Genomic DNA, 26233 nt, shown 5'->3' on the forward strand with positions numbered 1-26233 from the left:
CACAAATTTGTTTATCTTCATTATTGTTTTTTTAATCGAATAAATCCTTCCCAGAGGGGAAAAAAAGAAAGATGGATGTAAACGAACTAAGTTTTGTCTTTGGCAGACGCTTCTTCCTTTATTCGTCCGAAATGAATATTCTGCCTGCAGCAGTATAGGTTAAATACCAAATATTTGTATGTTGCATCTCTAATTTAGTAGCAGCAATTGCTGTTTATTTTTGAAAGTTTAATTTTTTTATTACAATTTTACAGTGTTGAGCATAATCTTGTATCTATATACAATTTAAAAACTCCTTAAAAAAGTTTTTTGCAATAACAGGACCCTATTTGCACAAATTCACAAAAGCAGGACCCTGGTTGAAAGAATGTGACTTAACGTTCATTTTATATTCACAAATTACGAGTAATTTTTTCACAATTTTACAAAAACAGGACCTTTCACAAAATGTCAGGACAGACCCCTGGTTATTATAATACGTAGAGTCATTATATTACTGCAAGCATAAGTAAGAAATTTTAATAAATATTTATCAGTAATGACAATGTTTTTATCAACCACAGGTTATTATGTATACCAAATATGAGATGGAAACTTACATTTTACAATTGTCAATTTATGCGTTAAGTCAAAGTAATACTGTTTAGTGAATGAAATATAGAATTAAATAAAAATTTAATTAATTGAGGAATATTGCAAAAAAAATATTATTGACAGAGTTAAATCAGAAAATGCAATACGCATCACTTTCATTATAATTTTTTCCGCGTTTCTCGAAAATTACGCACCTCTCGCTTTTTATTTTAGGTGGGGCCAAAAATATGATCAGGTTTTAAATTTAATTGAAAGATATTTGAATTAATTGAATGATATTCTTATTTGAAATTATTCACTTAAAATGCATGAGCTAAAAATATTCAGTTTGTTCACGATAATACTTCACATGCCCAAACATTCATCTCATGATTCTGTTGAGGATTAATTTTGTGAGGAAAAATAATTTTCCTAATAATCACTTCATTAAAATAACATTTAAAATTAAAGCTTAAAGTTCATGACAAATTCACTTGGACATCATTGCAACTTCATCTACAATTTTGCTTTTTAATCTTTTATCTTTTTTTTTAATTTTTTTAAAAGTAATTTCTGTTTAATTTTTGGTTGCTATAAAAACTCATTCAATGTTTTAAGCCCAAGCGATTATTTAGTAATAATGCAAAAAGAAAATTTTGTAGTAATGTTTCTAAATTTCTTATTCATATTTTAATTACACATGTTAGTAGAAAGTATATTTATATATAGCTCCTAATAAAAGTGAATGTAAATTACTCATAGTTTAATAATTGTAAAACGGCTTATAATGTTTAGCCTTAAGTTCCAAGCCTTAAATTTAAAGTAATAATCAGAAGTAAATACGATATAGTAAAGTAATCGGGTACTTTCAGTTCAAGAAGAAGATCACTGATACACAGACACCGGATCAATGACATCAGCACCAGCTGGTTGTATACAAACAAGATGGCCTGTTAATATTCTGGATATTGCTGGCTGAGGTCGAGCTAAGTTTCTTCTCATAAGTTAAAATGTTAATTAACGTGGAGTTAATTAAACACAATGTCGCATCGAATATCAAATTAGTTAAAATATAATTATTTCTTATCTACGTTTTAACCTAGACTTACAATTTGTTTACGTACTTTTTTGTAGCGGTGATTATTTTTGTTTCGTGTGTCAGGCAACTTCGTGCATAATTAGTTTGTTTATGCTCTACATATTTAGTGCTTGTCTTTGTGATAATTGAGAAATAAAAAGCATCATCCTTCGTGAAAGAAGATAGAATGTGTTACTTAAGAAAAGTCATATTTGATGGGCTAGGTTTACTCGAAATGGAAGGAAAAGAACAGTTGCTAACATAAACAAATACCATGTTTCAACAGCCAATCTGGATTGATACACACGTTGACGTCACTTACAGGTATCTAATTCGAGATAAAAAAATATTTTACAGATGAACTATGCCTTTATTAGTTTATGCTTTTAACCAAAAAACACAAAATAATGACAAAAACTAAAGAAACTGATCCTTACTGCAAGTAGAAGTTTCGTTCCAGTTACATTTTCACTGATAGTAAATCCTTTGATTGTATGTTATCTCATTGGTTAAGAATAATATTGACAATATAATTTTATATCATAGTAAGACAAGATATTTTATATAGTGAAATACGATATTTTATATAGTGAAATACGATATTTTATCTAGTAATATACGATATTTTATCTAGTAATATACGATATTTTATCTAGTAATATACGATATTTTATATAGTAATATTCGATATTTTTTCTAACAAAATACATATTTTATATAGTAAAATACGATATTTTATCTAGTAAAATACGATATTTTATCTAGTAAGATGCGATCTTTTATATAATAAAATATAATATTTTATCTAGTAAGATACGATATTTTATATAGTAAAATACGATATTTTATATAGTAAAATACGATATTTTATCTTGTAAGATACGATATTTTATCTTGTAAGATACGATATTTTATATAGTAAAATACGATATTTTATCTTGTAAGATACGATATTTTATCTTGTAAGATACGATATTTTATCTTGTAAGATACGATATTTTATCTTGTAAGATACGATATTTTATCTTGTAAGATACGATATTTTATCTTGTAAGATACGATATTTTATCTTGTAAGATACGATATTTTATCTTGTAAGATACGATATTTTATCTTGTAAGATACGATATTTTATCTTGTAAGATACGATATTTTATCTTGTAAGATACGATATTTTCTATAGTAATATACGATATTTTTCTTGTAAAATACGATATTTTATCTAGTAAGATGCGATATTTTATATAATAAAATACAATATTTTATCCAGTATGATGCGATATTTTCTATAAAAATATACGATATTTTTTATTGTAAAATATCATACTTTATATAGTAATATACGATATTTTATATTATAGTTAAGATACAATATTTTATTGATTAAAACTACTCCATCGCAAGAAATCTTTTTTAACCGAATACCCACCCAACTGAACGTCAATATCTAAATCAATTTCAAATCAACCGCATACTTAGCGCAAACCATTCCCCATCCACGTGTTTTTCTAAAAAGGGGAAGGATCTTTTCTCCTCACCACGAGATTCTTCCACAGTTCTTCTCTCCCAAGCATCTCTAGCGTTGTCATGGAAACGGAATGATCTTGAGAAAACCTGAGGAGGAAGGAGGCTTTCCCCCCCTTCTTTGTTAAGATGATGACGGAGAGGAAGAAAATGGAGAATAAGGGAAGACGCTGAGGGGGAGTAAAGATTTTTCATCTGTTTAGTTGTCTGCTCTTTGCTGTGTTGTATGTACGTGATCGAAAACAAAGAACTCGCTCTATAGATGCGTTTTCCATGTCCTATAAAATGAGTTTTTACTTCCCCCACTCGTCTTTGCGATTCGGCACAAATTGGCATCAAAAGCACAATTGGCTGGATTTTTTTTCTCCATCGATTGGCTCTTTCAATTACAAAAATCTTCATTTGTTTAATGGCATGCAGAGAATACTAATTTTATTGCGTATGAAGAGAGGTTTGTCAATTAGAAAGTAAAAGTTATGTTAAGATGACGATGTTTTTTTTTTAAAAAAACGAGTAATTGTGTAATTAATATTTAATCTAGAAACAACTTATTCCATGTTTAATGTACGGCAAGTAATTATGTTTTACAATACGAGTACGGCTAGTAATTATGTTTGCAATAATAATTATGTTTCACAATACAATATACGCATCTCATGTAATACATTACGTAAATGAACTATGAATATTTGTTTATAGATTTCAATAGAGGAATCAAAACAAATATCGAACTTCGTCTAATTCAAAGTTTATGATTAAATGTTTATGTTTCTGATTAAATGGAATATATGAATAACTGAAACATACGCATTGACCGAAAAAATAATTGAAAAACATAAAAAGGGTGCGTAGCCAAATTTTTATAAAATGATCGAGAGATTTTATGGTTCAATATCAGAGGGTGGAAAATGAAACCTGAAATTGAGAATATCTTTCAAAAATGCAGCAGAGTTGCACATGAGAGTACAAGAAGCACACCGGACCCAGCTTAGTGGACGCACATGCGGACACGCAAGTATTTCATCAAACATATAAAATGGTTGTTGACGCTTTCATACGCTAAAGACCGACGGTTCACCGAAATAGATTGCAGTTATGAAAACGTTGAATATAACAATAGGAAAAGCACGCTTTTACGTTATACATAGCGAAAATCGACAAAATTAAGCAATTTTTAAAAGCACCCAACGAAAAAAGCACTTTTCAGGGCTTTCATAAAACGAAAATAGAAACTATGCACTTTTAAGCCCTTTTTAAAAACGCTAAACACCATGATAAATCTCTATATTGGATAGTTTAGTTTTTGCATGAAATTATCTTCAGAGAAATTAATTTTATAAATGCGTGCAAAAAAAAAAAAAATTCATTCCCGTAAAAATTTCCAAAGATATGCCAAAATTTGCAAAAAGTAAAATTGACATTAAAATGACCAAACTTTGGACTGTTCTCCTGACCAAACTAATTGGGATCATATATCCCAGATGGCTGCTACCCCCCTATGTTTTGAGAATCAGAAATCCAAATCCGTTCAAAACAGGCATGTTTATTCAGAGAAAGTATGTTTTGGGGTCTGATTTCTGAATTTAAAATATCGTCTCCATTAATTATTTAGCATTTTTGAGGTCACCTCTTCGAAGATTGAGTCCAATACGTAAAAATCCAATTATTAAATCACAAGTTATTCAGAGTGAGTTGTGAATTGTCGCGCACTGTACAGTCCTCAGAAATCCCACAAAAACTGGATATGAGGATGGAAATTTTAACTTCCTTAAGTATCTTAGAAATTTTGTATTTTAAGTGCACGATTTTTTTTATAAAACTATTCCTTATTTAAATGAAATTTTTTTTATCATTAACTTGATTATTTTAATTTGTAAAGTGGCACTATATCTGTGTGAAAAACTGCTCTAAAAATCGTTATCTTTCATGGTTTGGTTTAGTTGAACAAATAATTCTGAAAAACTCTAAATTTATATATGTATATATATTCTGTCCACACAATAGAATACACTAATGTTCATTTCAAAAAGTAAGCATAATCAATTTACTTCCAACTATCGTCAAATTCGCAGTCGAAAGTTATATTTTTATCACCGTAGAAAAATTTCTTACAGTTTGAGTTTTGATTCTTTAATTAAAAAATAGTTTATTAAGATACTTTGAATTGGGTACCTGCACTTGAAGAAGACCTCCCATACCCACACATGTGACCTATGACGTCAGAGTCAGCCATTCTTTATCATCAAAAAGGCGTATTAAAGGTGAGCTAAGTTTCTCCACATAAGTTAGAACTCTAATTAACGTGAAGTTAATTAAACACAGCTCCGTATCACACATCGAATTAGTTGAAATATAATTCTTTCTCGTCTGCCTCTTTTACTTAACTTAAATTTATTATTTATTTATATATTTTATTGTAACCGTTATATATTTTTGTTTTGTGTACCTGGCAACTTCTATGCATAATTTAGTTTGTTTATGTTCCGTGTGGATTTCTGCCTATCTTTGTGTTAAGTATCTGGATAAATATATAGTCAAGAGATTGAAATCTTTGAGAAAGAATCTTTGTGAAAGAATTTAGAATGTGTCCCTTAAAAAATTGATAATTGACGGGCTTGGTTTACTCGAAATAGAACGGAAAGAACAATTGCTAAAGTAAACAAATGCCATGGTTCAATAACCCATCAGGATTGTGATACCCTTCACTACGTCACTTACAGGTATCCCATTAAAAAAAATTAAATATTTTAATTAAGGTGATTAAGATTTGCCGGTGGGGCATGCGCGTGTAGCAGGTGTGACATTTATTTAAACATTCACATTCTTCCCGCAACGTCACTTTAAATTGAGCATAAATGTAATTTTAAATAACTATTAAGAAAAATGATATGAAGGAGAATTTATAAACGACAATAACAAACACTCTTTGACTTAGTTGCGTTAACTCCGGTAAATAAATCAAAATTATATTCATTTGAGCATGGGGTAGTGCGTACAATGGTTTATTAACATGTGTATAGATAGATAAATTGTTGTTTTTTCAGGAAAATAGTTTTGTAAATAATGCATGATTAAGAAAATAAATTTAAAGTTAATTCTGTTAAATTAAAAATTTTTGAATTATGAAAAAAAATTATTTTTTAGCAATTATAAACAAAATTGCGTTATTTTATAGAAATTTTCATTTTTTTTAAATAAATGTATATGGGACAGATTTTTTTCTCTTTATAATTAAATAAAAAAAATGGAAAAATCATCGAAACTGTTATGTTCAGATATTTATAAAGTTAGCATAACATTGTAGATTCTGAGTTTGAAATTAAACAAAATGTAACACAATAAAAGTTTTTTTTAAGATTCAAAATTTTAAATAATTTTAATAATAATTATTTCCAATGTGTGAAATATGCATTTTCGGACTTTTAGTGCCATATTTATTCAATTTATACATTATTTTCTTTTTCCTGAGAAGGAATAGCGCAAAAAGATCTTGGAAGATCTCGGAAAGAAATTAACGAAAATCCTCTTAAGTATGCAAACTATCTACAAAAAACAGAAAAAGAAAGAAAGCGAGAAAGAAAAAAGTAAAAGAGCAGCAGCAGCAGCAACTAAAAAGAAAAAACAATTTCAGAGACAAAATCTGAATGCGAAGCAAAGAAAAATATTATTATTAAATTTTGATATTATTACTGTATCCTTTGGTTAATATATTAATTGAAAAAAAAATCTGCTTTGTAAATATTTGTATTACACGCTAAACGAAAACTCTGAATATTTACTACTCAAGCAAGAAAGTAGGTTAATTTTGTTTTTCAAAAAATACTTATTTAAACATAATTGTCAAACATAAGTAAGAACAGTTGTTATAATTACCAGAATTGTGAGTTTTTGATGAGGCAAGCTAATAGCTGCAGCCCTAGAGCGACGTAAATAAAGTACCTGCTTACCTATTCGGAATGAAGTTTCGATTAGTAGTAAAATCCAGAGGTTACCAATTTTATCACGGCAAAATATAAGACCATGTCTAGTTCTTAGGTTAAAAGCTTTTATGTGGTTATTCCCTTGATAAATGATAAACTTTTCGACTGGTAACTTCATTAGTTATCATTAGACCACCTTTGTTGTTGCTATTTTTTTTATTGAGTATTGAGTATAGTAAAGTGCGGCGTGCTCTCTGCTTTCGCTTATAGCACTGCGTTTCAATAGGTAAGGCTTAATTTAGCCTATCAAGATTTATTTGAGCTCTGAGGCTCTTCTTCAAATGCAACATGCTACCACGGAATCCAACAGGGAACTTTTCTATTTTTTTTTTATCTCGATTTAAAATTTCTGTGCTTTCAAAACGTTGATGCGATTCATTAACTCTAGTAGAAAGAACCCGTGACTTTTTTCTGTTAATGATCAAGTTCTTTGATTCTGGCAATTGAAACGAAGCATATTGATACATATTATTCATAAATTTACGGGCTCGAGAGGGGGACACCCTGGCTGAGTAGTCTCGCCATTCCGGAAAGTCCTCCGCAGCTCGGGCGTAGCAGGTTCGAATTCCACTATAATCCTGGATGTATCTTTGCGATGTATTTCTCTTACTTGAACTATCTGCTCAAGTAATTGACAAGAAGTTATAAGCCGTACTCCCTGAAGAGCATAAAGGTACAATTATTTACGTCGTACTAAAGCTCCACAAAGGGCAATTGGATGTTGTATGACAAACATCTCTGAGGATGATCTGAAGACAACATTTCATAAGTCACATCCCATTTGACAAAGAGGACACATTCTCACTCCATCCTTCACAAATTGTCATTCACGATCAATCTCATCACGATCTAGTACTCCTAGAGGTAATAATTTGTTATAGGAACTTAGTGGAACTTACGATCCAGATAGATTTAATGTGCACCAGTCACCATTTTAAACACCACCTTCGATTCCTTCCGTCCTCGGCCGGCGGGTATCGAATTCACGACTTATCGGATATGGTTCCAACGCCCATCTGGCTAAGTTAATACAGCTTCCTGAAGTGCATACAAGCTAGAATATAAAATTGGCTGGGATAGCCTGGTTGGCAGGGTATTGGGTCTATGTCCAAGAGTTCATGGGTTCGATTCCACCAGCCGAAGACTCCCCGTGTAGTAACTGATGACTGATGCACGCTAAATCTGTCGAGTCACAAAGCTCTTTATATTCTCTTAACAAATCATACCTCTGTGGGTACTGATAAAGGAGTTTCCTAGTCTTCTGGATTGGTTCAAAACTACAAGGTTACGGAGTTGAAAATGAGTAGTCGTAAACTGAAAATCACGTTAACTATTGTTGTTGTTGTAGTTAATTTACGTCGCACTAGAGCTGCACAATGGGCTATTGGCGACGGTCTGGGAAACATCCATGAGGATGATCCGAAGACTTGCCATCACAATTTTGATCCTCTGCAGAGGGGATGGCACCCCCGCTTCGGTAGCCCGACGACCTGCACGCGAAGTCGAGCACTTTACGGTAGAACAGTTTAACGAGGACCAATACCGCACACCCTCGGTCCCTACGCAGACTGATCAAAGTGGTCACCCACCCGCACACTGACCGTAGCCAGTGATGCTTGACTTCGGTGATCTGCTGGGAACCGTGTCTTAACGATCAGTCCACTGCGGGACTCGTTAACTATTCAACGACGGATATAAGATATAAGCATATAACAATAAATAAATAAATAAATACAAGCCTGTGCACTCAATTATTTGTCATTAAGGGATAAAAGAATAAACATCAGATAAAAAAATGACATATATATTCAGGGTTGGAGTAGGAATCCAACGCAATCACACTTCAAAATGTTCAGCGGATTGACATTATAAGTATGTCTAGCTTATGGGCCACAACGTTCACAGCCTTTGGCGGAATTGTTCACAGCGTTATCAGAAAGATAATCCCAGACAACAAAATAAGCTTTATTTTCACTCAGCAAAAACCTTTTAATGTCAACCTAAAAAGGTTTTCATGCAATTTACGTGTAAACCTTCTAATCTTTAAACGAGATCTGTGATCTATTCCACACACATTACTCTATTCCAAAACCTTGGAAAACAACCTTCTTTATAAAAAACCTGAGAATCGAGGTTGTGTTAGGGTTTTCAAGCGTGAAAAAAACCTTGAATAAAGCTAGTATTAAGGTTAAAATAATCTTAAATCTAGGTAATTATAAGGTTTCTTTTCGAAACGTCTTGTCCCGCTGTGGACTGATCGTTAAGACACGGTTCCCAGCAGATCACCGAAGTCAAGCATCACTGGCTGCGGTCAGAGTGCGGGTGGGTGACCACTTGGATCAGTCTGGTTAGAGACCGAGTGTATGTGATATTGGTCTTCGTTAAACTGTTCTATCATAAAGTGCTCGACTTCGCGTGTAGGTCGTCGGGGGCTACCGAAGTGGAGGTGCCATCCCCTCTGCGGAGGGGATACCATCCTCGCTTTGGTAGCCCGACGACCTGCGCTAAGTCGAACACTTTACAGTAGCACAGTTTAACGAGGACCCATACCGCACACCCTCGGTCCCTACGCAGACTGATCCAAGTGGTCACCCACCCGCACACTGACAGCATCCAGTGATGATTGACTTCGGTGATCTGCTGGGAACCGTGTCTTAACGATCAGTCCACTGCGGGACAAGACGTCTTGTATGATCAGCTACATAAGTGACAATACTTTTTATTAAAGCTTTACTTCTAGCACAAGGAGGCTCTAAGCACATAACATTTCACTAATTACACAAAAACTAGTAGCCGGAAGTGATCCCACACACATTTTTTTAAAACCTATATAAAAGCGCGTGTATTCTGTTTTTCTTCGCTCACGCCACTGAGTAATATGTCTTCATGTTGAAATTTGTGGTTCCTAAAAATTACCAAGTTCAATCGTATAAGGTAACTTTACTATCCTTACGAGTTGCATCTAGCATTTTCTTCTTAAAATAGCTGGTCAAATTTTCGAACTATTTACTGTATTATAATTATAAACTGGTTTTGAAGTTTAGTATATTTCAGTTTACTTTTTTAGCTGTTCAGAGAGTGTAAAATAAGTAGTTTAATCCACAATAAAGTGTTACACTTGTTGTTCTTTTTAAGCTATTTTGACTTTATTTTCATAAAGGGAATCAATCTAATTTTTTTACTGCACGCTAAATAATTAATCTTAATATTATCTTTATAATCCTAGTATGTACATGACAGTCAGAGTTTAATTTTTAAAAAATAGCTATACTTTAGATTCTAGAAAAAGAATTTAAAATATGATATCGATGTACAAAAATTTATGTTAAAAGTTTAAAATGTGTCAAATAATCGTAACAGTCTGTAATTTATACTAAAATATTTTGCAAAAATTCTAAATGGAAAAATAAAACTTATTTCTTATTTTCAAGCTCTTGCCTTTTTCATAGAGTGGTTAAACTGTTAATTTGAAAAAAAAAAAATTTTGGAAAACTGTTTAAAAACTAATTTTTGACTCCTAATTCTTACCTATTTTTTGTGAATTTTTTTTATAAATTGTTGGAATACTTAATAAAATACTTTTTACAATACATAAACAATACTTTTTCTTTACTTTCTCGTTGGTTTTTACTTTATCAGAACAAATTTACATATTTTTAAAGAAATTACCTTCGCTTTCTCGCATCTGCTGTAACAGTAGTTAGAAAATAAGTTCTCTAAATCTAATTTTTAATCAGTGACCATTAACAATTAGTACCGTATGCAGCACATACGAGCTTGTAAAACTTAAGTCATCTTCGGAAACAGACTTTTATAAGAATATCCAGGTTTATCTTTTATTAAATAAAATTTAGTAATTAGTTAACTTGAATAACCTCCTTAAATCCCAGCGTTTAATATATTTTAAAACTTTCTGGTGAAATTTTATTGCTGAAAATATTTCTTTATATGCTTTTACAAAGAAATCTTCTATGTAAAAATATATTAATTTACAGTCGTTGGTCGAAAATTGTATTACCTTTAGTGAAATTCTATGCCACATTTAGTCTAGTTTATTTCGTCTAGTAAAATTCTTTGCCACATTTAGTCTAGTTTATTTAGTTTCATGACCAGAATGTGAAGAAATACATTACATAAATATCCTAAAATGATTTCCAAAACACTCCTTAAAATGCAAATATTTTTTTAGTTTTATTGCACTTATGAGTTTACTTCTGAAATACATATTTCTAAGTGAAAATTTAATTTGACATTAATTTTAGCTTTGTTCTAAAGTTATTTGTTTAAATTACAATGTGTCGTTTAAGTTCATGTAATTAGTCCTTCTGAAAAAAGATGAATAACGTTATAGGAACATCTCGCGTCAGTGCATCAACATATTACTCAAATTATCTAGAAGAAACAATTTAAAGTTCAGGTTTTTGGCAATAATTCTGGTAGACTAGTCAGAATGAGGTCAAAGGTGATTTTGTTTTTTAAAAACTTAATTGAAGATTGTCTGCACAAATTTGCGTTTTTTTTTATAATACTTCACCAAAAATTCTGATTCATTTTTTCATACAGATTTGCGTAGTTTGAAACAATTCATACCTTCCTTCTGGTCAGTTCAAAATAATGTTCTCCTTTTATGACTTGAGTATCTGTAATAGTTTTTTTAAAAGTAAAGACACTATCGCTTAATGATATTATTTCTTCCAGGTTGCATGGTAATGATTTATGAATTTCTGTGTAGATTAGAATTTATCTGGAAAGGAGACCACAATAAGAATGGTGAAAACTGTGTTTGTAAGGAGAAATTTATCTGGAAAGGAGACCACAATAAGAATGGTGAAAACTGTGTTTGTAAGGAGAAATTTATCTGGAAAGGAGACCACAATAAGAATGGTATAAACTGTGTTTGTAAGGAGAAATTTATCTGGAAAGGAGACCACAATAAGAATGGTATAAACTGTGTTTGTAAGGAGAAATTTATCTGGAAAGGAGACCACAATAAGGATGGTATAAACTGTGTTTGTAAGGAGAAATTTATCTGGAAAAGAGACTACAATAATAAAGGAAACTTCTTCTGGATCTAAAAGTACAAGAAAACAGCGGTAAGCATTTTTCTCATCAACTTTAATCCTTAATCCTTACTGCTTTAATCCTTACCAGTGTAATATTCTAAAGCTATTTTTGCTAGTTTGTAAAATTAGATTTGTTAATGTAATATCTTCAGATTTCAAATACTTGGTTCTATAATGTGTCAAAATGTAAAGAAAAATGCAAGAGTGGTTAAATGTACGCTAAATTGTTGGACGTAAAAAAAAATATCTAAATAAGAAAGTCAATTATTAGAGTAAAAATTATTGATTTTTTGTTAGTTTGATTTCCTTATTTGTCTGAAATCTTCTTAGAGGATTTAGTTTATTTTTAACGCCTTTAGACATAACACACGGTGTAACGAATATTTAAGGCCTAGTTGCAACTTTTTTTAAACCTTAATCTAGAGTAAAATTTTCTTCTCTGATACTCAAAATATGATGCCACTGAATTCTATAGTAAGTTTTAAGATAGTCTCCTTAGTTTTGGGAAAGTAATATAATTTAATTTGATTGGATTGCATAAATTGAACTTCAAAACTCGCTAATCTGAAATAGTAAACTTGTAAATTATAAGTTATTTAAAAAATTTAGGCACATATTTTTGAAATTTTTACTTTTCGTACAGAATTTCCAAAACTTCCTAAGTTATGGTTAAAAATCTAAGATTTAACAAAATTGATTAATCCTGGAATCATATTATTTTAAAGTAGACAGATAAATTTAGTTTTCTTTTCCAATTCAAAAGGTTTAAGAAATTATGCATTTAAATCTTAAGTTAATGTAAAAATAAGTTATCAAACTGAAATATTTTCTAAAAGTAATTTGACGTTTTAGAGCTAAGCGCTTGTCTATTCTCTGAAAATACTTTTATAAAAAATTCTAAATTATCGAGCTATGACCTTAAGACCAGGTCTTGTAAAACTTAATATCTTAATACTCAGTTTTAAATAATTTAGCTTTTTATTGTAAGTGAGGATTGAATCTCAATCACTTTCCGACTAGCTAGAACTATCAAATCTCTTATGAAACTCCGTGCACAGTAATTAAAGTTTAAAATTTTCTTACTGCTGAACAACTTACGTCCAAATTTTATAACCATCAACTTTCTAATTAGATTTTTGACTCTTTATAACAGAACAAAGAACATTTTTTGGCTGTCAAATAGAAATCAAAAGGGAACTTGGTCAATTTAAATTTGCCATCTTTTTAAACAAACTATTCTGCTTAAATATTAGATTTGTGCTAGAGAATTTCCAAAGATACAGTCGCAACATATCCTCCTTTGGATCTTGTGCCATATAACTTCAACATTCCAAAGATACATTCAGTTTACGACTTATTAAACTCCTAATACCACGTTTTTAGTTTTAGACTAGACTTCAATTTTTTTTCATTTAGGAAATTTTCAAAAACAAAATTAGGACATTTTTAGGAAATTTTGAAAATTAAAATTTTTATTCTTCGAAATTAGTTTTTAGAATGAGTGTATATTTTAGTTCCTAATGCTCGAAATTTTGAAATATCGGGGGAAAAATTAAAAATTTATAAAGTTTTACCTTGATTTAATTTACGAGATAATCCGGATTTTTATTCGTAATAAATTTAAATTTTAAGGAATACCTGAATAAACTTTTTCAATTTTCTAAATTCTCTTTACCCAGCCTATAAACATTTATGAATTTGAATTCCAGTAAATTCAGTTGCATTATCTCATTATTTATAAACAGTCATTAATACTGAATCAAAGAATGAAATTAATTTATTACAAATTCAGAAAAAGACAAAATAAATAACATTTAAATTTATAAATCAAAATAGAAAAGTGCTTGAAGCAGCTATATCCAAATTTGTTTTATTATAATTTAAAAAAATCCGAAAAACAACTTTTGCAGAAAACTAAAACCCTAAAAATTTTAAAGATATGTGTGTCAGCAGGACAGTACTTCATCAGGGGACACTCTACCTCCTAACACACATGAGCCTTTCTGTTGTCAGTGGTGACACTAAAAACTGACAGTGCCCCATAATGGAAAGTCAAATAAGAAAAAGCAATTAAAAAATTGAAAAGTAAATGCAAAGATAAATAAAGGACAATCACAAAGTGAGTCTTAGTAATGATTTAAAAGTATACAAATTAAGACTTAAGAAAAGTCCACAAATAAGATAAAGTTAACAGTTAGAATAGCAACATCAAAATAACATAAATTGCCAAATTATGAAAATTTAGGAATAAAGTGCTGACCCTTTTTTGAAAGTCTTTGAATGTTTTATTTTTTTAATATTAAAATTTTTTAAAAAGGTGCTGGCATCTGGAACATAATATCCTAAATTTCACCGCATAGGCCTATTTATGCGGACTTATATATCGGCCGAATTATTTGAAAGTCTTTAAAATATTTTGAATCAAAACATCATAGTTACAGTATTTAAAAGGAAAATTATTATTCTCGAATGTAATCCTGAAATTCCAAATACCTAAAAGAAAATCTGTTTTATTATTATAAATAAATTTAAGTCTAATAATTTGACCACTCAAAATATTAAAAATCTTAAAGTAAAGGTTTGAATTAAAATATGTAAAACTAATAACATTAAACTTAATCTCTTATCGTATAATACAATGAAAATTTTCTGATTGTGAAGTTTGATGTCAAGATCTAACAAAATAAGCGCAGTTTTCATCTGAATTAGTCTTAATTAAATTTAGTTCTTTAGGATAAATATCTTTTTAATTAAATCAAAATCATTACAATCAAAAGTAATTAAATCACCAATAAATCTAAATCCAATTTATAATTTATGTTGTAAAAATCTTTGTTCATAAAAATGTAAGAAAATAATATTAGCAAATGCACTTGAATAACTATTCCCTATTGAAATATATTGACTTTGTCTGTAAAAACAAAAACCATTGAAAAGATAATTTTCAAAAAATGTTTATTACATAAATTTATCCTGTCATCCATGTCCTCAATATTCAAATATTTATCAAATTTCCAAACAAATATTCCTTAAATTATTGTGTGGTATACTCTTGAAAAGATTTTCAAAATCCCATTTAAGAACAGTATTAATGTTGTAATTCAAATATTTAACGTCTTGCATGTTATTAAATAATGCTTATCATTTGAACTTATTTAAATAATTTCAAAAAATCTGACGATAAGCAGAATTATAACAGCCAGTACTGCAAGTTACAAATCTAAATTTAACCTGTGTTTTGTGGAATTTAATTGTAGTAATTAAGGATAATTAATGCTATTTTTAAACCTATTTATTTGGAATTAGCTAATTTTCGATTATCGAATTCTCTTTTAGAATGATTAATTTTGACAAAAGTATTATCATTCTTTACTCATTAAATGTCTAAAAAAAATTTTCTAAAATTATTAGAAGCTTTGTCAAAAACACATAATAAGATTATATTAATTCCTAAATAGATTTAATAATATCAGAATTAAAATAAAAACCCTGGTAGTTTATATTGTTCAAAAAATTTAATTTAAAAAATCATTTCAAAAAATTTCCCTAAAAATCCCTCTATAGGCTAATTAATATTCTGGAATATTCTTGAATTCTTGAATTAAATAATCTTGAGCATTTTGCAATAAAACACTCTAACTCCATACTGATTGAAGCAAGAATAAAATTTAAGTGATATTTCTTCCTTGGTCTAAATTTAGTCCCAAGCCCCATGAGAAATTAAAAATCTTTTCTGATTAGGTTAAGGTCACCCGTGACAATGTGCTAAAATTGTTATTAACAAAATCTTTAAGAATGCTGTAGCTCACATAAACAAATATCCTCTAAATCGTTTAAATTTTTGCTATAGAAATAATAACTACAAATTCTCTTCTATAAAGTCCTACAATATCTTAAGCAAACTCTTATCTTTAATTGGGAAACAATAGGGTTATCAACAGTCATAGGTAGTAAACATCCTTCAAAATCTTTATCAAGAAAATTAATAAAATTAATAACTAAATTATTTTTTAATTTTAGAAATATTTAAAAAATCAGTTGTTGACTGTAAGTTTAAATTAAATAAGATCTAATACTATGTATTTAAACTCGGGGGTAGAAAATTTTCACAATTTTTAAATGTTCTTTAATCATCCATTTCAACACTAAATTTTATTACTAAAAATAAAGCTCCTAATCTTTTTAATGTTAAATTCATTGACATCTAATAAACACAAAGTTTTAAAATACCAAATTAAATTTATTTTTATCTTTTTCTTTTACCCCTGCATCCTCTCAATTCAATTGAAAAATGATTATCAAAAGTGTTCAATTTATTATAAATGCACACATTATTTGAATCTAGGTTACCTTCATTTAATTTACTTATGCGCATAGGGGGTTTAAAGTTTTAATTTACAAATAAAAATGTTTTCACATAATCTAATTTTAAATTTAAATCATCACTATTTTTAACAATATTAATATTCTTTAAAAGAATGCTTTTGAAAAGAAACAATTTCAATATCAGAGTTATTGTGTTTATGAAAGCTTTTTGACTTATCTATGACTGTTAATACGATTATTTAAACTCAGTACCTATTTGCCCAATATATTTAAGTGAACACGTTTTATATTCTGTAAGCTATTCTATAAGCATTCTATGAGTTTGCATTTTATTATTTGACTTTCCATTATGGGGGCCTCGAGGCACTGTCAGTACTTGGTTTCACCACTAACAAAGGCTCTTGTATGTTAGCAGGTAGTGTTTCCACTGATGCAGTACTGTCCTACTAATACACATGAGTTAAAAATTTTTATGGTGTTTATGTTCTGCAAAAGTTTTTCAGATTTTTTAAACACTATTTTTAAACTTTGAAATAAGTTTAATTTTTTTTCCAATTAGAAATATAAAACTTTATGCTAATGTACAGATTGACTCTTGTAATAGTGCTTTCAAAACACTCGAATTTAAGTTTTATAAAATTTAATAAGATTGTTAGCAAAAATCTCTTTGTATTACTTAAACAATTTAGTTTTTGAGAAGAGTTTTGTACGATAAAAACCAGTACTTTCATCATGTCTTACAACGCTCGTATGAAATCTAAACAATGGGATAAAAATATTTTAAACTTGAGTCATGATGGCTCAGAGTACAGAACGTTTGCCTTCGAATGAGGTGTACTGTATTCGAATTCCAGCGATAGCTGGTCGATACGAATTCCGCACCCAGCTCGCACCGACCACAGTGCTGCGCGTCCTTAGGGGTTACCACTGACTTCAAAATACTGAAAGTACATGATGTTTCTAAAACTAATTTTAGTCAGTGTCATCTCATCCCTAGTAACAATTTTATCTTGGCCCCAGCTGGGCTCAAAATTGGCTCAATATGAATCATATAAGAACATGCACTGAGGGACCAACATTAGAATGTCTAGATTTAACACTATATAATGACTGTAAAATATCGGGTGAATCTGAACTCTATATAGGGCCGATATGGGCTGTAAAGTGGCTGTAAAATATCGTTTGAATCGGACAATTCTGTATCTGGCCAATATCAGAAAAATAACTGCCCTCTGAACCCGTATTGAGCAAATATTCGTGAATATTGGTCCAAAAGAGTCATTTTGCTGCTAGGGATGATGAGGAAAGGTCACTTGTGTTGGCCTCAGAAACACAGGATCGATGAAGAAATTTAGCATCAATAAAAATGGTCCATATTGATATAATTATGTGTTGAAACAAATTTACCATTATGAAGGATTAAGCCGGGACAGTCTGGTTGGTAGGGCACTAAGCCCTAATCCAAGAGTTCGTGGGTTCGATCCCAGCCGGCCGAAGATTCCCCGTGTAGTAAATGGTGACTGATGCACGTTAAATCTGTAGAGTCTCAAAGTCCTCAATGTTCCCATAACAAATCCCTCTGGGATACTGATCCAGGAGTTTCCTTATCTTCTGGATTGGGTTCAAAATTAAAAGTCTAGGGGGTTGAGCATTAGTAGTCGTAAACCCAAAATTGGGTCGGCTGTTCAAAGACAGATAAAAAATAAAATTATAAAGGATAGAACTATTTTAAACAAATGGCTCCCAAAAGTGTTCGTTAACGGAGGTAGCTACATATAGGTGGTCTTTTCTGGGGTTTTACTTTATAAATTTTGATACTGAACAATACTTTGTGTAAAGTAGTGTATGAGAACATTTTTGGTGTAATGCAACACCAACATCCGTATGGTGTTTCACTGCACCACTTATCTGTGAGATAGTTGCCATCATTGTTGGTGTTGCAATACATCAAAATTTTTAGTGTATTGAACACTTAAATTCGCCAATTTTCTCTTACATACATTAGAAAGTGACGAATATTTTTGTTTTCAGAATTGTTGCTAAAAATTGCCGCCACCACCGATTGCTCCTTCTAAGATCTGATTGTTTGCCACCACTGACTGCTCCTTCTAAGATCTGATTGTTTGCCACCACTGACTGCTCCTTCTAAGATCTGCTTGTTTGCCACCACTGACTGCTCCTTCTAAGATCTGATTGTTTGCCACCACTGACTGCTCCTTCTAAGTTCTGATTGTTTGCCACCACTGATTGTTTGATGTTCTTTCCAAGACTTCATGACCAACTACAGTTATCTTCTGTCTCAATTGAAACTGTTCCATCCAGGTCTTTTTGTTATCTTAATTGACTAGTTTTCCTGTATTTTCCATGCTTTTCACAAATTTATAGTTGTAAGATGTTAATTTTGATACGGATATTATAGATATTAATTTCTATTTTGTGTTTGAAAATATAAATTAGTTTTTAAAAATTTAAGCTAAGTAACATATTCAGTTAATATAAGTTTTATTTTGGCTTTAATATTTCAGCAGCTTTTGCCTTAAGATAACTTTCAGAAAAGGTATCTCGATAAATATTTTTTTTTATATCTACTTTTCAAATTTATCACAATTGCGAACAAATTAATATGATTTTTTGGACATTTCTGTTAAATGGCAGTCTTAAACCAGTTATCTATTTCATCTTCAGGCACACAGTATCCTCAACAGTAGAATATTCACTCTGTTAATCTTAATTGTATCACTATATTTATAAACAAATACCACCCCGATTTCAAAAAATAATTTTATCCGGGTCTCAATCGCTTATTAAAAAAAAACATTGGTTAGAAAACGTATGCACCGAATTTTTTAGAATATTTAACGTGCATTCTGATGTAAAAGTGTTTAAATTCTAACATGACTTGTTAAGTTAAGCTTTTATTTTCTTTTGCGACGTATAATTTTGGCCTATAGTAGCGAAAACGAGTTTTTTTTTCAGTGATCTCATTTTTCTGAAGTTTCAAAACGACTTTCCTCAAATTTCTATTTAGTTTTGTGTCTTTTATTTTTAAGTAGTCCCTATTTTAAAGTGTAAGATATGAAACTAAAAGATTAGATATTTAAAAATAAACAAGTGAGAAATTATCAAAGACAACTTTAGCAGTTTCGATAACTGCTAGCTGTGTAGTATATTTTTTGTGTCTAATACTTTAATTACAGAAAACATTAAAATAAAGTAGAACAATTGTAATTTAGTACAATAATTTGGACTTGAGAATTATCGCAACACTAAGTTTTTCAAAAACTGCTAAATTTATATATAATGAGCATAAATAGTTGGCACAATTAAAATTTTAAACTTTAGTTTTTATTTCGTAGAAAACGGAATTAAATACAAATTTTAAATTCAATATCGTAATCGTGAAAACTCGAATTACATAATTTATGAATGTGTTTTTTGCGCTTATTCAATCGGTTTTGCAACACTTTTGGCTTTCAAGCTGAAAGTTAAAAAATCCATGTGCAAAAGTTTCCACATTTACTTGGTTTTGTCTTCAATTTGTTGAGTACTGCTTTGTTGTAGATTGTTAAACGTAATAAATCATACCGAACCAAATGAAACGTCATACCAAACGGATGCTAATTTTGCCACACAAATAATTCCACACTAAGACTTAATACACTGAAATCGTTCTGAATAAAATCATTTAAAAATATTCAATTTACATGTTTCACTAATTTATAGCTCAGAATTATTTGCAGGTTGGAATTAAAAACTTAGACTGGACTAGGATACAAACACATTATAGTTTACTTATTATAAATAAGTTTTAGTAATTTAATGGATTTAAATTAAAAAATTTCAATTCATAAAACAGAATTAGTATACTTATGCGTTTAATATTGGATTTAAAAAGTCTAGTTTACAAAACAAGATTTAAAGCAAAATATTAAACATACTCAGGAAACAGAGAGAGTTAAATAAATAAACATGTTTACTGTTCTACATACTGAAACTGGCAATTAAAATATCAATATTAAAATTAATGAATATAGACTTGGTAAAGTTGACGTCAAAAATAAAATTTGAATACAAATATTACTTTTAGATTAATGTAAAATTTGGGATACATAATTTAAAACCACTTTAGAAAATACGCGTTAAAAGTAAAAACTGCCAGTTTCTTAAATTTTTACGAATTGTGAGAAATTTTTTATCAAAGTACTTAAATGTTATTTTATATTTTTAAAGATTGATGATATTTAAATTTTTTTGATCTTGCCAAAAATTTTCGTAAGTTTGTAGAAAGCTGAGTCTTATTTTTGCAACTGGAGTAGCAAATAATACCTAATTTACTATAGCAAATAATACCTAATTTACTAATCACTTAACTTACTTTAACATTACCCTAATACTAACTTGCTGCTTCAGTAGTGAAATAAGCTCTTTATTTTCGTTTAGAACATAATCACTCAGAAATAGGTTAATTAGATTTTTTAGAATAAGAGCCGTATTTAGTTTTGAGATTTAATAATCACTTCTGAAAAATTTTAAACAATACATTAGGCTTATTGAAAGTCAAATAGTATGTAGAGCAGTCTGTTTATTTTAAGGAATACATTAAGAATTCTTTCAAATACCTAATAGTTTAAAGTTACAAAATCTAAATTTTTTTAGAAACGGTGAATTTTTAGTAAAACAAATCGTACTCTATAAAGAAATAAATACTTAATATCTTACGAAATAATTTATTACTTTATTGTGAAAGTTCAGTGTTATAATTTGTATCGTTTCTGGGGACTTTCAAACTTGACCTTTGCAATTTAAATATTTTGAGTATTTATAATAAACTTCTTTTAGTTTCTTTAGTTAATTTTGCGCTAGAAATAGAGATAAAAGATAACTTTATTCATAGAATCATGTTTTATCTTAGTCTTAGTAGCTTTAAAAAAATTTTCTGATAAATTCTTAACATTTCAGAGATAGTCAAAACAAAATGTAAACCAAATATTTACAAATCATCAGCAGTTATCCACAATAACAATAAAGTTGTTTACGTAGACAGTGCACCTTTTCTTAACTCTCTTCCCCCATTCAATACAATGTTATCCTGTAATACACCAGTTTTCCTAAACAGAATATTTTAATTTAGATATTTAAAATAAAACAGGAAAAAGCAATAAAACATATGTGTGTTAGCAGGACAGCACTTAATCAGGCGACGCACTGCCTGTCGACACACAGGAGCCTGTCTGTTGTCAGGAGAAAAACCACAACTGTTAAGTGCCCTGAGTCCCCATAATGGATAAACAAATAAGAGAAAATCATAAGAATTGAAAAATACAGCAAAATAATGAACTAGCAAACACTACTATAAAGTGCATAGTAAGACTTAAAAATGATACGCTCACTTATAAAAAAAAATAGCTGCAGTCACAGTTAATGTAACCAAATCAAAATAAAATATAAATTGCCAAATCAGTTAGAAAATATTATAAATAAAGTGTTTACCCTTATTTGAAAATCTTAAACTGAAGCTGCTTTGGAAAAGAAAATCCTAAATTTCACCGCATAGACCTATTTATGCCGCCTTCAATATCGGCTAAACTATTTGAACGTTTTTAAAATATGTTGAATTTAAACATAATTCTTCATAAGCGCAACAGTCTTTCACAGGCCAAGGTTGACTCGCAGATTTTCCTCCATCTGGCCCTGTCCGGTGCGACGGCCCGCCATCGGTTGACTCCTAATAGCTTGAGGTCCTTTTCAACGTCGTCTATTCATCTTGTAGGTGGTCGTCCCCTACGTCTCGTCCCTTAAATTGTGGAAAAGTCACTTTTTTGGCAGGGACGGCATCAGAATTTCTGAAGAGGTGGCCCAGCCACCTAATGCGTGATGCTTTAATAGTTCTCACAATGTCGGTCCCACCGAATTTGTCATTTTTTTGTAAATTTCGTGGTTGTAAAGAATTCTCCTTACGTTATTCTCTTGAAGAGATCCAAAGATTTTCCTCAAAGTTTTTCTTTCAAAAATTAGCAGTTTTTCCTCTGTTTTGTTTAGGGTCCAGCACTCACTTCCATACGTAACTATAGCCCTGATTAAAGTTTTGTAGATGTTTAACTTTGTCTTCACACTGATGAACTTGGATTTGAGTTGGTTTCTGAGGCCGTAGCCATGAAAAGTCTGTTATATATTTCGATTTTCAGGTTGTTGTGGCTAGAGATCAAGGTTCCTAAGTACTTGAACTGGTTAACAGTTTCAAAAGAGTAAGTCTTGATCGATTTCCTCTGGAGATAATGAGTTTTATTTGTTACGATCAAAAACTTGGTTTTGTCTGCATTTATAACTAGTCCCATCTCCTTCGCCGCACTCTCAAGCGCTACAAAAGCGTCAATGACTGAGCATTTTGTTCCAACTATGTCGATATCATCAGCAAAAGCGAGTAGTTGGACAGTTCTTTGTAAGATTGCTCCATTTATGTTGATACCGGAGTCTCTAATGGCCTTTTCCAAAGCTATGTTAAATAGCAGGCAAGAAAGGTAATCACCCTGTCTCAGGCCTTTTTCGGTGAAGAATGGTTCAGAGAGACTTGACGAGATTTTTATTCTGCACGAAACTCTTTTGAGTGTCATTCTTGTGAGGCTAATTAGCTTCTTTGGGATGTTAAACTCCAACATAGCCTCAAGTAGTTTTCCTCGGTTGATGCTGTCGTAGGCAGCTTTAAAGTCAATAAGTAAGTGGTATGTGTCAATGTTATACTCTTTGGTTTTCTCAAAGATCTGCCTGATTGTAGTAATTAAAAAAATAATTATTCTCTAAGGTAATCCTGAAAGTCCCTATAGCTGAAAGAAATTCCGCTTTATTATTACAAATAAATTTAAACCTAAGAATTTGACTAATCACAATATTCTTAAAAATCTTAAAGTAAAGGTTGGAATTAAAATGTGTTAAAATAATAACATTTAAGTTAAAATCTCTTAACAATAAAATTTTCAATGGATTATATGATAACAGATTTAATATAAAGATCTAAAATTTATGCAGTTATTTTCTGAATTAGTCTTAACTTTAGTTCTTTAGGATAGATATCATTACAATCAAATAATTAAATCAGCAATAAATATAAACCGATTTAATAATTATGTTGTGCAAATTTCATAAAGTAAGAAAATATTATCGAAAGCTCTTGAATAACAATTACCCATTGATATATCTTTAATTTGTCTTTAAAAACAAATACCATTTAAAATATAATTTTCAAAAACTTTTGCATTACGTAAATTTATTCAAATATAATGTACTTATTGTGAATAAGTTTTAGTAATTTAAAGGATTTAAATTTAAAAATTTTCAATTCATAAATACAGAATTAGTATAGTTAAACTTGTAATATAAGATTTAAAATATCTAGTTTACGAAACAAGATTAAAAGCTAACTATTAAACATACTCAGGAAACAGAGGGAGTTAAATAAACATGTTTACTGTTCTACATACTGAAACTGGCAATTGAAATATCAATATTAAAATTAATGTATATAGACTCGGTAAAGTTGACGTCAAATAAAATTTGAATAAAAATATTGCTTTTAGATTAATGTAAAATTTGGGATACATAATGTAAAACAACTTTAGAAAATACGCGTTAAAAGTAAAAACTGTCAGATTCTTAAATTTTTACGAATTGTAAGAAATTTTTTATCAAAGTACTTAAATGCTATTTTATATTTAAAGATTAATGATATTTAAATTTTTTTAATCTTACCAAAAAGTTTCGTAAGTTTGTAGAAAGTTGAGTCTTATTTTTGCAACTGGAGTAGCAAATAATACCTAATTTACTAATCACTTAACTTACTTTAACATTACCCTAACACTAACTTGCTGCTTCAGTAGTGAAATAAGCTCTTTATTTTCGTTTAGAACATAATCATTCAGAAATATGTGAATTACATTTTTCATAATAGGAGCCGCATTTAGTTTTTTGAGATTTAATAATCACTTTTGAAAAATTTTAACCATTACAGTACATCAGGCTTACTGAAAGTCAAATAGTATGTAGAACAGTCTGTTTATTTTAAGGAATACATTATGAATTATTCAAATACCTAATAGTTTAAAGTTACAAAATCTAAATTTTTTTAGAAACGGGGAATTTTTAGTAAAACAAATCACTCTATAAAGAAATAAATACTCAATATCTTACAAAATAATTTATTACTTTATTGTGAAAGTTCAGTGTTATAATTAACGTTCCTGGGGACTTTCAAACTTGACCTTTGCAATTTAAATATTTTGAGTATTTATAATAAACTTTTAGTTTCTTTAGTTAATTTTGCGCTAGAAATAGAGTTAAAAGAAAACTTTATTCTTAGAATCATGTTTATCTTAGTCTTAGCAGCTTTAAAAAAAATTTCTGATAAAATCTTAACATGTCAGAGATAGTCAAAACAAAATGTGAACCAAATAGTTTTTGCGAAAGCAAAATATATGAGGCAGAATAAATCAATTAGAAGGCAGCATATTATGAAATTTAAACTAGAATAAAAGTTCCACACCAGTCTATTAGCTGCCAGGGTTGTTAGCCAAAAGTTATATGCTACCAGTTTGCCCTCGTAGTTATAATCTTTTCACCCTTATTTGAAGTTTTTCGACTGTCCCTTATGGAATGCTTGCAATTTTTCGGTGTTTGTTATCAGTAAGGGAAAATAATGTTAGTTTGATATATAAAATTTATTTTTAATCATTACAAATTTGAACGAGTTAAAAAGCAGTTTAGAACCTCTGATGCAGCTATATTTAGGACATTTCTGCTTTTCTATTCTTGGTTTGTAGTTGCTCAGCTACAGAAAGAGATAAATAAACAGATAAGATTTTAAGTACGTTGGTCATAGTACTAAGTATTGAGATTTTTCATGGGTTTATTATAGCAAACTACATTCGTTATCGGGTAGATTTCTTTTCTGTTTGACTATGTGAGATGATCAACAGTACTGTTAAATTTATAGGCATTTATAATTTGTGGAATATTTTTAAATGACTTTATAATTAAAGATCTAAGGACGAACCAATGCAAACTGTAATATGATCTGTGTTGATAAGCTGGATTTAAAGATTATGGTTTGCTTTGTTAAAAATAATGTTTCAGAATAAAATATTTTAGTCTAAATTATAAGCATAAATATTTGACGTAAACTGAGTTTTTTTAAGGTGCTCAGCACTTGTCGACAGCTCATACAAGTTTTCTAAGTTATTTAAATTCTACCCTGTCTGTTGTGTATATCTGTGTGCCTGATGTGCTAGGTTGCAATTATGTACTGCTCTAATAGGCAGGCAATGCGGTTTTGATTTTAATAAAGGTACGAGTTGTAATTTAGTTTGCTATCCATTTATTGTATTTTACAATTTTAAGTATAAGGAAATTCCAAGTAAAATTATCAAGAACTTTTTACTCAAACTTCCAGTTTTTTACTCAGTTTTTAACCCAATGATGGTCCTGCACTTAGTCTAGTTTTGCATTCTTCTCTGCTTAGCAAACACCAGTTTTTCTATGTAGTTAGGTAGGGAAACAGTGAATAAAGGAGAAACATTTTCCCAACTTTGCTAATTTGAACCGTTAGAGGAGTAAATACTAGCTTTGGCAGACAAGTTAAATTTTGGAAAAATAGCCTAATTACAGAGTGTTGTAATCAGACTGTATAGACCTTGGAGAGG

At 29.9% G+C, this 26233-nt stretch overlaps 1 protein-coding gene and 1 long non-coding RNA gene across 6 annotated transcripts in view; one reads left to right on the forward strand and one right to left on the reverse strand.

Annotated features, from left to right (window-relative positions):
* LOC107442572 (serine/threonine-protein kinase BRSK2) overlaps nucleotides 1-26233 on the reverse strand; it is a 223225-nt gene that overhangs the window by 75266 nt on the left and 121726 nt on the right. For 2 of the 5 annotated variants that reach the window (XM_087161903.1, XM_087161901.1), the window contains exon 1: nucleotides 7049-7338. The exons of 2 other annotated variants lie outside the window; for them this stretch is intronic. In XM_087161903.1, the coding sequence (XP_087018029.1) occupies nucleotides 7049-7273 (225 nt within the window). In that variant the 5' untranslated portion in view covers nucleotides 7274-7338. Of the gene's footprint in view, nucleotides 1-7048; nucleotides 7364-26233 lie in introns of those variants that run through there. One more of the 5 variants, XM_087161904.1, reaches the window with a different exon arrangement.
* On the forward strand, nucleotides 9953-24885 carry LOC147812537 (uncharacterized). Its single transcript, XR_015433260.1, has 3 exons — nucleotides 9953-10089; nucleotides 11854-12248; nucleotides 18576-24885. It is a non-coding gene; the product is annotated as an uncharacterized LOC147812537 (long non-coding RNA).

The sequence above is a fragment of the Parasteatoda tepidariorum genome, chromosome 4, assembly GCF_982258835.1.
Source record: "Parasteatoda tepidariorum strain Cologne lab strain chromosome 4, Ptep-v5.0, whole genome shotgun sequence".
In the NCBI taxonomy this organism is placed as follows: Eukaryota; Metazoa; Arthropoda; class Arachnida; order Araneae; family Theridiidae; genus Parasteatoda; species Parasteatoda tepidariorum.